At 44.2% G+C, this 16,241-nt stretch overlaps 3 protein-coding genes across 5 annotated transcripts; 2 read left to right on the plus strand and 1 right to left on the minus strand.

Moving 5' to 3' along the window:
- The first annotated feature begins 430 nt into the window (after window positions 1-430).
- LOC125762134 (uncharacterized) lies at window positions 431-2,356 on the plus strand. 3 transcript variants are annotated; one of them, XM_049423940.1, is made up of 2 exons: window positions 431-737; window positions 812-2,356. In XM_049423940.1, the coding sequence occupies exon 2, from the start codon at window positions 814-816 to the stop codon at window positions 2,152-2,154; it is 1,341 nt and encodes a 446-aa protein (XP_049279897.1). In that variant the 5' UTR covers window positions 431-737; window positions 812-813; the 3' UTR covers window positions 2,155-2,356. The 3 variants fall into 3 exon arrangements, with proteins under 3 accessions (XP_049279897.1, XP_049279898.1, XP_049279896.1); XM_049423941.1 differs by having other exon boundaries at window positions 431-1,633; window positions 1,944-2,033; XM_049423939.1 differs by having other exon boundaries at window positions 431-2,356.
- Window positions 2,357-4,658: 2,302 nt separating this feature from the next.
- Window positions 4,659-7,306, plus strand: LOC125762139 (trinucleotide repeat-containing gene 18 protein-like). Its single transcript, XM_049423948.1, has 2 exons — window positions 4,659-5,690; window positions 5,771-7,306. Exons 1-2 carry the CDS (start codon window positions 4,963-4,965, stop codon window positions 5,832-5,834), a joined length of 792 nt encoding a protein of 263 aa, XP_049279905.1. The 5' UTR covers window positions 4,659-4,962; the 3' UTR covers window positions 5,835-7,306.
- A 2,190-nt stretch (window positions 7,307-9,496) lies between these two features.
- On the minus strand, window positions 9,497-15,666 carry LOC125762130 (uncharacterized). The gene is made up of 10 exons (XM_049423926.1): window positions 15,533-15,666; window positions 14,721-15,258; window positions 12,247-12,654; window positions 12,017-12,171; window positions 11,789-11,947; window positions 11,633-11,708; window positions 11,138-11,470; window positions 10,872-11,063; window positions 10,416-10,796; window positions 9,497-10,339 (listed from the first exon to the last, which is right to left on the minus strand). Exons 2-10 carry the CDS (start codon window positions 14,913-14,915, stop codon window positions 10,043-10,045), a joined length of 2,196 nt encoding a protein of 731 aa, XP_049279883.1. The 5' UTR covers window positions 14,916-15,258; window positions 15,533-15,666; the 3' UTR covers window positions 9,497-10,042.
- Between the last annotated feature and the right edge of the window lie 575 nt (window positions 15,667-16,241).

Raw genomic sequence — 16,241 nt, forward strand, 5'->3', positions numbered from 1 at the left:
GTTGTTCTAGAGCGATTCTGCCAATTCCCGTTCACCGGTGCAACCTTGTTCAGAACTCCGGAATATGGGTAGCTGCCATTCCTTGTATATACATAGAATGAAAAACTTGTCCTGAGAAAGTGATATGCTAATCGGTGATTTAAAATAGAATATTTCAGCCTATATGAATGATTATTTGAAATATTATATTACATAGCTACCATGCTTTTACACATATAACAACAAAAACAATGTATTTTTAAAAGTTTTGTTTCGAGTACCAAGTATGTTAGCTTACAATTTTGCACAAATATTAATTTTAGACATAGTTGTTTAATAAACTGATAAGAGTGCAACAAACTTAGCAATGTGTAATGCTGAATGAACATCAAATAGGGGTAGTCCTCTCAATCTCGATTGAATTTTCATCCCCTTCTCGTACCATTTGCTATTTGTTTATTACTAAACTCTTCTTTCTTGGGAATTCTCCTGCTCTTTTTGACGATCGCTCGCGATCGCGGATGTCTTCAATGATTTCTCTTGATTCCGCTCGTATTCTCTGCTTTCGTGGAAAAAACTCTCGCGGGCTTATCCTCCATTTTTCATCCCCTATAATGAAAACCTCTCCCGATGGAACAAGACTTACCCATCGCCATGGGTCGACACTGCTTTAGCTTAGGATGAGAATTATGTTGAGCAGTCGCGCGTTGAACTTGAACCAGAAAAGAGCTACAACATCCAGCAAGCACCTTCGGAAGGTAACGATCGATTTGCAAAACTGTGAGTTAAACATCAACTAAGATGCTACGAGTCACGCTGTTGCTGTTCGTAGCAATGGTCGCAATTGTTTCTGCCGGGCCAACGGTAAGAAAGGATGATGCGGCCAACGCCATTACAACATCCACCGCGGTGCCAGAAGCGAAACCACCGGCAACTGACGAACCTCCGGTGGGCGAAAGCGCTTCAACTCCAGGTTCCAAGCTCCAGGTCAGTAATGATGAACAATCGAGCAATGCCACGAGCACCGTTGCTAGTGCAATGCAAACAACGGGAACCGAATCAACAACGGCAGCGTTGTCCACAACAGTGACATCGTCGACGAGCAAACCAACAACAGTGTCGACGACACTATCTACCACGACAAAACCCCCAGTCAGCGGAGTGCCGACTGCACCAACGATTAAGCCTCCGCGTAAAACGATCACCTTCGATCAACGCCAAGAAGGCAAATACAACATTCGCGCCGATTTGGAAAACTTTGTAATCGTGGTTGTCCCATCTGGCTCTTCGTCCGGTGCATCGTTGCTCGATTTGCTGACCCGTTCGGCACATAAGAAGGATGCACATCACCAAACACGCAAAACATCCCACAAACGCAAGAACAACAAAGCCCACGGTGTGCAGAAGAAGATCTCCCAGGTAACACCGGAAGTAATTGTACTGGACGAGAACCACCAACGGTCGGGTCAGCTCGAGACGGAAGAGTTCATCGAGGGCCGTACACCATACAAGGTGGACCTGTCCAGCAGTGCGCGTAGCGTTGATGGAGCCGACACGGATGCTGGACCGAATTCGTCGGACCGTAAACCGTCGTTTACGTTCAGTGTGGAACCGGCGTCATCGAGCCGTTTGATTCGGTTCCCTGCCTCGTCAGGTAACTATCCCCATCCGCATACCGCCCGGGCTTTCTCGGTCGATGGGCATGGCAACGGGCGGGCCCTGCGGGTAGGCGGGTATCCTAACACTAACACCCTGGTAGTAGCCGCTGGTAGTAGTAGTGACACTAACAATCACCTCCTTCCTGGTGACGGGGACAACCCACAACGTGACGGAACCACCTCCCTGCTACTGCTTCGCCGGAGCGACGACGCCGGAAACGTGGCCGAACCGGAACGTGACGGTATCGCCGGGGACAACGGGTTGGTCGTGTACCATTCTCACCATCCACCTTCCTCCTTCGACAGCCTAGAGTTTGAGCCGTTGCGCTCCGACGTCGACATGACGCAGCTCCAGCTACAGTCGGACAACGAATTCCGCTACGACGATCTAGAGCAGAACGATGCCGACACACTGGACGGGGACTGGGACGAGCTGCGACTACTCGGCGCACAGGAACAGTGCGGTCCGGACCGGAAGCGGGACAGCTATGGCGTATGTCAGTTTGTGCAACCATGAACCGCGCAGCCCCGGTTCTGCGTAGCAGATTTTTTTTGTTAGTGATAAGCTCGTATGTTAAGTGTGCTAGGACGGATGATCTCCCGCAGCTCGTGCGATTCGCGAGCTTTGCCGGGGTGCTTTTGCGCTAAAAGAAACTGCCTTCTAATGCTGTTTTATTTATTGATGCCATCGTGCCAAATAAAAGCTATATTCTACTCGATCTCGGTGAGGGGGTTTGCTTTTGGGAATTGGGGAACTCCAAGAAATAATACAATTTTCCATGAGCAACCGAATCTGATAGGGAGAAGCTCAGGACCCGTATACTGAACGGTCAAGTGCAAGATCTAATCTAATGACGTCGTAGAAGGTACGGGAGGACTTCCCGGGAGAGGATCTGGAAGAACGTCGGTGATGAGTGTGTACATACATAGATGAGTATTTTAAGAATAATCTCTGATACGTCTGTCTGAAGCATTTGCCTGCTCTAGAATCGGTAGTTGGACGAGTGGCTGGACGACTTTCTCTCTGGTACGATCGTGATTGTAATGAACCAGGCCATGAAGGCACGGAGCGTCATCGTGCAGAATTGGCCACTTTTGGATGATTAATCACAAAACCAGCATTTGTGTGAAATGTAATACGAATGCTACAGAAGAGTGATCTTGGACCGAAGAAAATGCTGGGAAAAGAGAATGAGACATTGCATCGGAGAAAGAATAAGGAAACAAAAAAAATACACACACAGGAAAGACCGGTGATCGCCGACGATTCCGTTATATTCCGCGACCTACTTTCCGGTGAATGTCGTTATCGAGCACATGTCGCATTTGATACGCAGCGGGACTGACTACGTGTACGATCGAGAAGGCGGGAGGTGACGACGAAGAACACAAACTAAGCGAGTGATTTTGAATGTTTACTCTGCACGTTGAAGGTGATTCGCACCGCTTTTTTGGGGTGAAGTTGTTTGTTTTCTTACTCTTTTTCTTAAGGGTCCATTCCAGGAATATTTCGGAGAAGAGATTGGTTGGCTTGATAATCTTTACAAGCGCCTGACAATAATCTAGATCACCTAGATACGTTTCCAAAAATAGGTTGATGCTTATCAAGATAGTTACATATTGTACACGTTGTGGTAGTGAGTTGTACGTCCTGTACTTGTTAAATGCACTAAAAATTTTGCTTAATTACGCTTATTTACTTCTTTGTGCGGTTCCGAACTCCATAGGAACGCACGCAATCCGTATTTGCATTCGACCCCCATGCTTACTGGCATCAATAGGTACAGAATCAGAAGCTGTTGGAATAGCCACCAAGTAGAAAAGAAACACTCACTAGAAACCACCCGAAGTACCGTTTCATCCCTTGGGCAGTGCAATACAAAACGCTTCGATTTTGAGCTCGTGACAGCTTCCGGCGAAGGTCACCTTTAGTCCAATACGATATTTTCATTCGAGTGCGCCATAGGTTATGTTTCCTGTTGAACGAATGGTCCACACACAAGATTTGAAAAGAGATCAAAAAAGCTTTTATGCTTATAAAAAACGACACATCAACCCCAAAAGTCTCCGGATACTGTCAATTATCGTATCGTCTAGCGATTCCGAATTTCACCCCCAGCGGATGTCATAGTTTGGACAAACAAAAAAAAACAACATCCACAAACTGATCATGTTCTCCTTACACACGGAACCTATCCAATCATCTAGCCTAGAAACATCACAACCGATGTTCGAGCTTTCACACAGCGCTAAAACAAACTCGAACTGAAGAAAAACGGCAAAGAAACGGTTAGTTTCGTTGACCCCAAGGAAGCTTGGGGCGGGGACGAAAGCTCTCCGTCCGATTGCTATGTTTAGTGCAGGTATAGATAGTCTGAGGCCACCCTCTTCAAGAGGGGAGTTGAACAACGCTCCTGGAACGCTCGGGGTAACCTGCTCGGATTGGATATCTGGAGGATGTGGTTCTTTGCTTCTCTGTCTCTTCCGTGGTGGAAGCTTGGACATGTGTAATGGGTTATGCTTTCTCTCGATCGTACAGTATCCACGATGAGGTTTCTAGCAAGTGGTACTGATGGTTTCATCATTTTCTTAAGCCTTTCGTCTCTGATTGACCCCTTCGGCGAGACGTTTTGGCTGGACCAAACTGATGTAAGCCGGGCCTAAAAGTATAGAACACGTTGTGAAAGTCGTAGGATGTTGTGGGACAGTGAGTATCGAACTAATTGCATGACAATTTTGCAACAGATTGTTGATATATTTCTATTGTTTGTACATCTTTTAGCATATCTTCTTATCGAAACATGATATCAAAAGTTGCTGTAAGGACCACTTTCTATTAAAAAATTTTCGAATAGTATTTTTAGTTAATAAAGCGCTAACTTCAAAAGTTCCCCATGTAGACTACAATCGTCTCACACTGTACATAGAAACCAACACGAGTTCCACTGTACATAATAAGCAAAGCAGAATATCCCCCGTGGAGGAAACCCTGTCTGGGGTATTCCACAGAATTGCACGAGAGAATGATGATATTATGACGATTGCTGCTTGTGTTTGGCTCTGTTCAAGAAAGTTGCGCCACGAAGAAAATACTTTCACGAGAGAGTGAGTAGGATACGGTGGCGATCTTCCTGCAGACGTTCCAGAGAACGGGAAAAACAACCAATTCTGCAACCAAACGGGTTGGATGCTTGTGGTCCAGCGCTAGAACCTTCACTCTAAATCAGCCTGCGATCGGAGCAACATCTCGGACTGGGTGTTGGTAGCGATCCTGAACCTGTGTCCGTTAGTTCATTGTACTTTCGCAGTAAGCCCTTCATCAACCATGGATACATATCGGGGTGGTCGTTCGGTGACCCTTTTGCTTTTACTTGTGCTAACAGTGGTACGAATCGATTCACTACCCGTATCGAGCTTCCTCGATGACGACAGTGACTATGATGATAGTTTCGAGAATGAGTACGATCTAGTGTTCGATCAGCGTCAGAACGGAACGGCCAACGTGCACGTATCGGTGGATGGTGTAATGCTTGCGATTCCGGGTCCCGAAATGCCCCCGTCCGCATCACTTGCAGGAGCGACACTGTTGGACCTATTTGCCTCCCAACTTGCTGCAGGCGGAGAATCGGAATACGAGAGTTCGGAGGAATCGTACGGTAGCATCTCGGGAACATCTTCTACTGCAGCTGGAGCAAGTTCGTCTACCTCTTCAACCACCAGCACGACGACAGTGGCTCCAGCATCCGATGCATTGATCGCCAGTGACTTCCCTTATCAAGGCTTACCCGCCAACCTGCCAGCCAGTCTACTGGGCCAGGGCCTATCGTTCTTTTTCAACCCGAAGCATGCCGAAATTCCATTCCACCTTAATACGGCACAGGGGTCTACAAAACAGACAATTCCCCTACTCATCACTAAGATGGACAAAGCTCCAGCAACACGAGATCCCGATTCGGCGGAATCGAACGAAGATAGTCGTGAGCTGGCAGCGCCGGCACCTCAACAAACGCCCAAACAACAAGCCGGAAAGAAGAAGCGTAAGCATAAGCGGAAGTAATTATTGTTCCCTCTACAGGATATCAGATGAAGCCACATTTTGGTAAATGGAATCGTGCTACTTTTCTTCTTCACAGGTACAAGGTGCGCGTCGCCAACTTGCTGAGACCGTTGCTGAAGCGTACTATTCTAGTTCAGTGAACTCTCTCTTCTTTGAAAGTTTCTGTTGTGATAAGAAGATGGTAAAGGGAAAATTTTATGACTGAAAACCTAAAACTGAGATGTAGTGTGAAAATGGCAGAAGGATTGTGAAGGACACTTTACCGGAAAAGAAAAGTTTCCCAATGCTCAACTAACGTGTAGCGAAATAAGAAATATGCATTTATTATAACCACTATTTTCTGTTTAGCTTATGGAAACGCTGAAAATAAAACAACTATTTTTAAGATAAATGTAATGTGATTAAAAATATTAATTGAAAACATGGTCTTTGAACAGAAAACTGAATTGGATTACTCCAAATATCCCGTTGTTCTACTACGACGCGCCATACATAAACAGACGAGGAACCTGTTTTAGGCTTGCTTTTAACACATTTCTGTTTGTTAACACTTCTTCTTTAGCTATAATGAGAAATTAAAAAAAGCATACAATATTTGAACCAATAACCCGCTGAAACAAAAATAAAAAAAATAAAGTAGGTCAAGTTTAATTTTGCAGATCGTTGCTCAATGACTATAGTTATGTTGACTGTTGACTTTGTTGTTCACTTTATGAAGCTAAGAAGAAAATTATTCTGAGTGTCGTTGAGTGAGAGTTTACAGAGTTGTTGAATTTCATTTCATTTCCTATATACTGTTTAGTAAAACAAGGAAAAGATGACTATTCTTGTCTGATTTATATTTACGACACGACCTGTTAGTAAATATGCAATCGATCACCATACGTGAGCAGATCTTACACTAAATGATTGTTTGTGGCATAGCCAATCGCTTATTTAACTAGAAATTAATCAAAATTCATTCAAAGATGCGTTTGAATTTATTTTTTCACAGTTTACACTGTTATTAGCAGCAAAAACTCCTATTCTAACATTCAATTAATCAGCAATCGCATCGCACACGAAACCGTTTACGAGGCCAATGATATAAGTGAATATTGGCATCATTTAATTTACCATAAAATTAACGTCCATTAACAGCTTAATCGATTCACCGCGGGAACTACGTTCTTTGGTAGACTTTTTTGTTTGTATGTCGCAACACAATAGAGGAAGGACATACCATTTTCTTACCCATAAAACCGAACACGGCACATTCGGGAGGTTTACGATCCGATCCGCATAACCGATCGCTAGTGCAATGCGGTTTGGTCTGTGGCAAAGGTTCGCGTGTCACGCATCATTCGAATCACCTGTTTTGGGTTTCTCTTTCCATGGTTTCCCTTCCACGGATGGCATTTCTTTGTGTCTGCTGTTGGTTGAATGGTTTTGTTTTATTATTCGTGTGTGTATAGGTGTCGTATGTTTGTTTGCGGATGCTTCCCAGTTTCTCCACGTTTCTACGCACCGGTCACGTATTTCAAATGGTATTTCAATGGATCAATCGATCAAATACAGTGTTGAGTGTATTTATGAGTGTAGTGTAGTAAAGACAATAAAAAATATTAACCAGACAATCGCGTACTTTTTTTTAATCATGCTCTATAGATTTTAGATGATTAATTAGAATTTTTTTATTTTACATTGACCCAGTGGTAGAACACTGGCTCGATGGTGTATGTGTTCAATGGCACCAGTTCCACACGACAGGACCGGGTATCAAATCCTATCCGGACCGTGTCCCCCGTAGCAAGGACTGACTGACTATGCGAGTATGTGGTAAAACAAGTCTAGGCCATTTCTCTAGTAAGCCACAAATGGTCTACGTGGCCTTAAAGGTCATTAAGCCAAGAAGGGACTGTATGTGTCCTAATATAAATATGATTCGCTCCGTGGTTTTCATATGTTACTAAAAACAATGGACGTCTCCAACAAGGTTAAGGAATTTAACTTTCAGGAAGGAATTTCACTATTTGAGTGAAATCTTTCAATTTTTAGGTTTGAATGAAAGTAATAGTGAATGATTTTTGAAGGCAAATTATGCACTGCACTAATATATCAGCACACCGTGTACAAAATGTGGACTTTTTTCTCTTCTTTGCAGGATCCGAAAGTGTTTGTTTCTGTTGTTGCTGTTTTTTGTCTTCTATGCTCCATCGTTCCCAATTTTCAAGAGGGGTCAAGAGAGGTTTTGAACCGTTGTCATCTTCGCCACAATGGTACAGCGCACGCGATTCCTTCGGAACTGATCATCATCCGTCGAAGTGCTGCCGAACGGAACGGACATTACTTCTTGCCATAGTCGAGCACGCGTGTCTAGCTTATTTGCGTGCATCGATAAGCGAGCTGCAACCGATAGTGAATGTGATTTGTTTCCGTTGTGTTTAAGGCGAATGACGCCCTGGCTTAACCGTTTGGAAGTAACGCAGTGAAATGTCTAAGGTGAGGCTGTGTGACGCTTTTTTGATCGTGACTTTGGTGCTCCATTTGACGCTAACGATAAATGCAAAACGGTATGGATCAGTCGGCTCGAGTGTGCGACCATTCCAGCTGGCCGGGAAAGTGAAACGTGAAAGTGTAATTGATGAACGAGTCGTAGAAGACGGCGACAATGATGACAGGATTGATTCTTCCGAGAAGGTTATCTATGACCAGCGTCAGGTCAATGGCGAAACCAACATACGTCTGAGTATTAAGAACTTTCGACTGCAGCTACCAGAATCGCAGTTGAAGCTCTTCCAAAAGTCAAACATGGCACAGTTAGTTCGAAATTCCGTACTTCGTTTGCTGGGAATAGAGGTCGAGACCAGGCCCTCGGAAGAGGAAGCTTTCTCACGACGTCCCACCGTACAACAACCAACGACGACGGAAAAACAACCGATCGAGAATTTGGCCCAAACACTTCCCGATATTAGTGCCTCAATGTTACAAGTAAACGGTAACAATCTACCGGCAAAATTCTTTCTCGAGATTAGCGACTTTCTCATGAATACAAATGATAATGACGCGGTGGATGATATGCGTGTCGAAAGCAACCATAACCAACAGCAACAGTTGGAGCAACAGCAGCTGGAACAACAGCTGCATCGCTTACAACAGCAACAAAATCACCCATCGTCCCAGCAACCCTCGGAACCGCTCTTCGCAACGGAAGAGATCAAGATCGAGCGGTTGGAAAATACGAGTAATGTAAGAAATCAAACGATCACTATTAGTAAGAAGCGCCATCAGGTGGGACCATTGCCGATGGATGGTAGTGCCCTGGAGACAGTTAGTAAGGAGAACCACCAATCCAACAATACGACCCGGAATGCAACCGAATCCTCAGACCGGTTCGTTGAGACGAAACCGATTCGGCTAGACATGGTGCGACTAGTTGCAGGATCGAACGGACCGAAAACGCTTCGCGAAAAGGTCATCTGGAGGATGCCAGAGGACGTTGTCGGCGATGAGACCGAAGGACAATAGAACAGGTGCAGGTATGAGAACGAGTGAAAGAAACCTATTAACATTTGACGCATGATACGACTGTGCCAATGGCTGGAAGTAGTTTTGAGGAAATCGAGTAAATAAAACATCATAAACCACAAAAAAGCCAGTTTTGAGCAAAGTATAAAAGATTCTTCTTCAACGAAACTAAGATTTCTAAAGGTTTTAGAAAAGCGAATAGACATACTTTTGAAATAATTGAGTTTGATGGAGGTGTACTTCCTGAGTACATTCGAGTATTTTCGGCATTTTGGCAATTGAGCTATTGAATAAATTCTATCTTCATGAATGATTGTAATCTTCATCACTCTCACATGTTTTTTTTTATTACAATCAGTATACAACGATAAGCATATCGCTTTGGATGGCGCTTGGAAGCATCTTTCTCATTCACTTACAATTGAACGGATTAAGTACAGTACCTTCATATTTGCATATGGGGCTGGTAGACTCAAACAAGTTGCCTAATCACGTTTACTTTCTGCAGACTACCCACCAGGCAAATGTTGCCCTTCTTACTACTGCTCGCTTAAGAACTACACGATCTTACACGATATGACTATTTACAAACTTGTGCTGTTGCTAGTGGACGGTGGAGACACAATACAAACAAACACGATGACGAAAAGAAAAGTGAAACTTAAACAATAACAACAAACACTCACAATCGAGAAATCGAAACAATAAGAACTAGAAAATACCAAAACTGCCGCCGCTGCAACTCGGCCCGAACTTGGACGCGCACCTTTCAGCAGCTTTCACATAAAACAGCCATTTTATAAATCCGATAAAGATCCCCGTTTCCTCTGCCCGGGAGTTTTTACTCTTTTTGTATCGGATCGTAAGCCGGGGTAACGGTGAACTTTTTGGAGCTGCGCTTGAATCCCGGCAAACCGTAGCTTCTCGTCGACTTGCCAGCACGTTCACCATGATGTCCACCGTGACTAGTTTCACCCTTTGCGCCGGACGTACCAGCGGCAACGTCTTCCAGTATCTTTGACAATGGTGCGGATGCTCCACGCAGTGACTCCGAGAACCGGCTGTGGCGTGAGATTCCACCGTGAATGTTGATCGGATTCGAAGGATTCATGCGTCGGTGTTGTGTGGGTGAGGTTGACTATTGGAAGAAATGGAACACACAAAGTAAGTCAACACATAACCAAAGGCTTCTAAGCGTACATATGTACACTTACGAGTCGTTCAAAGTGTGCAAAATGCGGTCCGGCATGGTGTGATGAGTAGTGGAACTGGTTTTCTGTTGTATTAGCCGATAAGCTAAGATAAAGCGCTTCAAGCTCCTGGATCGTGGGCCTGTGATCTCGCTGGTGATAGTTATGTCGCGGCGACCAGGTATTCTGATTACCTTTAGAGGCAGAATTCAGTAGGTAGTCACCACGGAGCCCACCAGTTGTGTCATTGTTGTGGTGCAGCGTTGTTAACTCTTGCATGAGATTTTTGCTCATCGAGTGACCATCGTTGGTGTGCAGCGTACGGTTGTAGTCACGCGCAATCTTGATATCGTGTTTCCAGAACTGCTTCTGATCTTTAGGTACCACCGGTGCCACCTCTTTGATCTGTCGGAGCGTATTGCAAGAATATAGTATCGGATACATTTTCTTATAGTGTTTAACGCATGGAGCAGTACTTACGATTAAGAACACTACGCCAGCCAGATAAATGCAGAAAATGTTGAGCAAAGTCAAAGACATGCTCATACATCCGAGAGTGAACAGTTCGAGCCCCTGGTTTTCGGAATAGATTTGCGTTTTTATGAGCGTTCCATATCGAGATTCTTCTGATCCAAATAGGAAGTACAGGCACGATAAAGCCCACAGTACACCCTGCGAAAAGAAAAGAACACTAAATAAATAGTCATATCACACATAAACAAACACCTTTTTGTAACGATTCTTACCGCATTAACTGCCGGCGGGAGCAACGAAGCCGAAATGGCAACACCGACGAGTGACCCAATGTTTTCACCCAGGATCGCAATGGCAACGGCTGCCCCGGATGGCAGCGCAATGGCAATACCGACTAGGAGCGAGTGCGTTTCGCAACGGGCCAACATTTCATGCGTAATACCCTCGCCAACACTGTACCGTTCGTCTATGCTGCATACGATCAAGCCGAAGATAAAACCCACGGTGACGGTTAGCATAATGCCGATAATTTCATTCTTAAGACCAATCAACTGTAGAGTACGTTCCTTGACAACTGTCCCGAAAATAACCGCAATAATGGGACCCTAGAATGAGTGTAGAGATTATTTTAAAAAGATAATATTGCGTTATTGTTGATGGAATTCAAATTCCACTAGGAGAGGATATGTAATTGCTTTTAACGCCCTCTAGGTGTCAAACTCATCTCTACGAATAAAGCGCCATCTACCCGTCAAGAGCGCACTTACCATTAGCGGCGAAATCAGCATACTGGCGATGAGAAACACGGAGCTATCCTCAACCAAACCGAACGCAGCTAAAATACTTTTGAATGGAACGAAAAGTGAAGAAGAGGACGGTTATGCCAAGTGTAAATCATGCGAATCGACACTTTTATTTCTTACCTGGCGACTGCAAGCATAGACACGAAATCAAATGACACTTGTGCATCATGCTTCACTTCCTCCACGATCTGCGCAACGTTTAGCCGAGCCCGGACGGTCGAAAGGAAGGTGTTCCACGCGCCTCCATCGTTGTTTTTATTTGGTTCGCCAGCCGCTCCCCTAATTAGTAAGTGCATCGATCAGTATCGCTTTCTTCCGACGTTTGCTTTCCCCTGCACTACTACTTACTCTTCCGCTTCTTCGGCAACCGGTTCCGGCGGTTGACTGTACAGCGTGCATGACGTGATCGAGATGGTCGAATTGAACCGTTGGCCAACGCCCCACGAGCTAAGCATGTAGATGATATCGTCACCCATGGGACCCGATTCGATCGAAAACATAATCTGTGAAAAAGCAAAACTTCACAACTGGTAGCATTTTTTCTTAGGACGAAGTTTTCGTCCTTTGATCAAACTTACGTGAAATCCATTGCCCTTATCAGTTTCGATCCAGGCCGCAGTGTGAATGCGCTTCTCAGCGATGATTGTTTTCAGCACCTCTTCCATCGACGAGTCACCGGTAAGGGTTAACTTTTCTGCTGCTTCCTCACGAGCCGTTTTCTCTTTACGGGCCGATCCGATGAGATCCTTAAACCCATCCCAGGACTTGCGTAGTGCTGACGCCCTATCGAACGGTTCCGCCAGGAAGTTGGACTTTTTATCTTTTCCCTTTTCTCCTTCGTCGGCATCGTCATCCTTAGCATCAACCGGCTGCGAAGCTATCTCCTCACCATCCTGATCGATAAACTTGATCGCCGGTGGTCCAATCGGGTCCGGTTTCTTATTGTCATCATCAGACGGTTTGATGACATTGCTGGATTTCGGAATCTGACGAGAATCGAACCAACTTTAGACCAAACAAGTGATAAGCGTTCGGAACGCGTCAGCGAAAATACATTCGAAATTGTTTTTTAAATTTCAAACCACAACCTAAGAATTCTCCCTACGTCTAACTGAACATGGAAGAAACAAACACACACTGCTCGCTGTGTTTATTTAGAACGACGTAGCATCTTACGAGCGAGTCACAGTAAATGATCGCTTCGTTTACAAAACAACCGTGACACCCGTCGTCTACAAATTCTCCCACTTCCGAATGGAATATGGAGCGCAGTTTCGTAAAGTTATTTTTAAACACAAACACATATATTTTTATGAACACGTTTCCCCGTGCTCTAACCGTGACTTAGAGAAGTTGTGAAAAGAAAGTAACACGTGAGACAACGCTACGCCGCAATGAAGTCGGGTTCTTTAAATAGTGTGAATGATTTTTATCACCATCCTCTCACGCTGATTCGATGATGAATGCCTGTCCATATGCAAGACCTCAAGTGCAAATTGATTTAAAGCACCGCTTGGATTAAATCCAACAACCGACAAGCTATTCAAAACAAAAACAAAATAAATTTCAAACCATGAACGATTCATTTCCTATAGCTTTATGTTGGCAAAATGAGATAGTGTCTGAATGGGAAATGTTCGGCCAAATTCGTCTCGTATTGCATTCACATTTGAAGACAGATACTGCTTTCCAATGCATCGCATGCGAATAGTGGTGCTGCTTATCAAATAAATTATCTCTTCACTGTATTTGTCCCATCAAACATGCGCTGAGGTGCAGTAACCAACGGAAAGCAACACTCTAATCTAAAAGCAAACACTTAACACTCATCCCTGGTGTCGGCTTGATCGTGTCGCTGCGTTGTGAATGATTAAAGCACTTTTCGGTGTAATTATGTGAATAACAATGTTATTTTTTCCAGAATTATTATGATTAGTTACTTTAACTCGGCAGCTTATGCGGATAACAGCATTTAAAAATAGAAACACATTTCACATGCTGATGGCTATAGAATAAAAGATCAACAAACAAGCCTCTTTCCAACTGCAGCATTTTAAAAGGAATCAACCAAATTAACATAAACTGAACAATTTACACCATCATATCAGCCGCCTGTTCGAAAGTAAGCCACTATAGTACATCACTTGGTTTTGTTTTTCACATTTTATGGTGCAATGCATTCATTTTGTCGTTTCACTTGTTCAAATAATCGCTCTAGGTCAGGAAAACGAATATTGAACTAAAATAAAACACAAATACACACACTCACACGCCAGCTAACGTGGTCGATTTATGCCATATGAAACGGAAATGGGATGGTGGATCTAAAGTACCTTTACGATTAGCAAGAAAAACTGTGACCAGTTTTAGCACGAGGAGAAAATCAGTCCTACTCAATCAATAGTTAGGAAACGTATGTGGCGTGGATTTTTCGTATGGAACATTTTATCATCCACCATGATCGGTGAAAGAGAGGGTGCCATCATATAAAGCCATAATTTACTTTACGTTTGCTTTCGCCGTTTGGTTTCGGAGTGCGTCGAGTATCACTCTTCGATTGTGTCTTTAAATTGCAAACTAAACTACCCTTCATTCCATTCAGACTTAATGCCGACTTATTGCCGATTACTTTGTCGGCAATCCCGCATGTGGCTTTAGCGCCATTTCTGCCATGCTTGATTACTCAAAACGGAAGACGCCATCGTTTGAACTTGTGTTTGCTATTCAGCAAACTGCTCAACCCGGCTACGATGTGTGTGCTTGTATTTCGTCTCAACTGGACATACGCGGCGATCATGATCATGCCCTATCGTCCGTAGCAAAGCAAAGTGCTTCAAAATACCTACTAAGATTAACTTTGATAACGCACACCAGTGTTCGTATCTGGCCAGGATGCAAATTGCTGATAGGTGTAGCAGATAATACAAACAAAATGCGATCGATTCCGATGACCACCATGATAGCTGCCATAGCAGTTTCGGCGCCTGCCATAGGTGTAACCTTGGCATGCGTAACGTTGACGCCGTTTTACCATTCCCAGTGCCTTTCTTACCTTTGATGGTGCTTTTTTGGGCTGTGGTGTTACGAAGGGTTCCATCTCCTCCAACTTGCTAGACGGTCGCTCACTGTCCTTCTCATCTTCCGTGGTGGCAGTTGTCGTTTTGGCAAGCTGTTCTTGCTCCTTGCGACGTAGCTCCCGCTCATAACGAGCTGATGGAATGTGCACCACAAAAAGTATACCGGCCATTTTCTAATTTAACTTTCACTCATATATCGCTTAAGCACACAAACTGACACTGGTACGAAATTACTCGTATACCATCTGTTAGAACACTTTAACCGTCTTGAAGGGAATTTCCACGGCCGATTGCGGCAAGCTGCGGTAAACTGGCTAGGGTGTAAAATGATACGCTGCTCACACACCCGTATTGGCCACGAATTTGCTTTGTTCTATTTTGATAACACTGATCCGCTACCGGCGTTTTCTTTCCAGCCAGTGTTACAGCCCTTGCGGCTTCCTAGCGATGAACGCACAGCTTTACACAGAGATAAGGACGAAATACAACCACGTTTTTGGTTCGAGCATGAGCCTGCACAGAAAGGAGAATCGATTCACACGGTTATTGGCGGTCGATAACTTTTTCGCGCAACCGAACAACATAAGCAAGCACAACTACACTAACAGTTTCTAAAAAAAAGCCAGTGCGTGCCCTCCACCCCGGCCTGCTGACTATGTAAATATAGCTTCTGACATGCTACAACATGTGGTATGCTTGTGCTGAAAATGCTGAATCCGTAACATTGTACGCCGTGTCGTGTGGCAACTGAATGCTCCAAATATTAACTACTCTTCACACTACTTACCAGCGTCCAGCGTCACAACGCGTATCGGACTAGCGGAGCGCTGCTGCAGGGCGACGTGGAGTACGGGACAAAAACCGTTCCTTCCTTCGAAACCGACCGAATCGGATGCCGGACTGTACACGACTACCTATCGCGGCACATGACTGCATTTAACGATGGCGTACATTTCGTGGTTCGGTTTGTGCCATTACAAACATTTGGACACGTTTGGTGATCATATGGCATTGCCATGGTAACGACGACGTAGACACGCGCCAGCTGTAAACTGCTTGGTGGAATACGAACTAAATTTTTATGGGTTAATTTAAGTAAAAGTATGCGTATTGATTTTCTTAGGGAAACTGTTTACTATAGAGAAACAAGTTGTAATCAATGTTTCCCTACAGACGCCAGTTCAATCTCCGGTAGTCGTTGTTGTAGGGATTGTAGGGAGAAAGGAAAAACACTTGCACAAACAAAAACCAAATGTAGCAACTTCCATATCAGGTTAATTTTGTGAGGCGAAAAACAGATGTGTTTGGTATCAAAGATGGATAATTCCTAATCGGGCGGATCAGGCGAGAGCTAACAGGAACAGTTGTAGATAAATAGGAAGCATAGGATAATATGAACAGAAAACCATATGAAATATATGAATAAAACGGAAAAGTTCTGCTTGAAAAGTGTCAATCTTGCGATCGATCTCCGATCACCGGAGATCATTGTGCGA

The sequence above is a fragment of the Anopheles funestus genome, chromosome 2RL, assembly GCF_943734845.2.
Source record: "Anopheles funestus chromosome 2RL, idAnoFuneDA-416_04, whole genome shotgun sequence".
NCBI lineage: Eukaryota > Metazoa > Arthropoda > Insecta > Diptera > Culicidae > Anopheles > Anopheles funestus.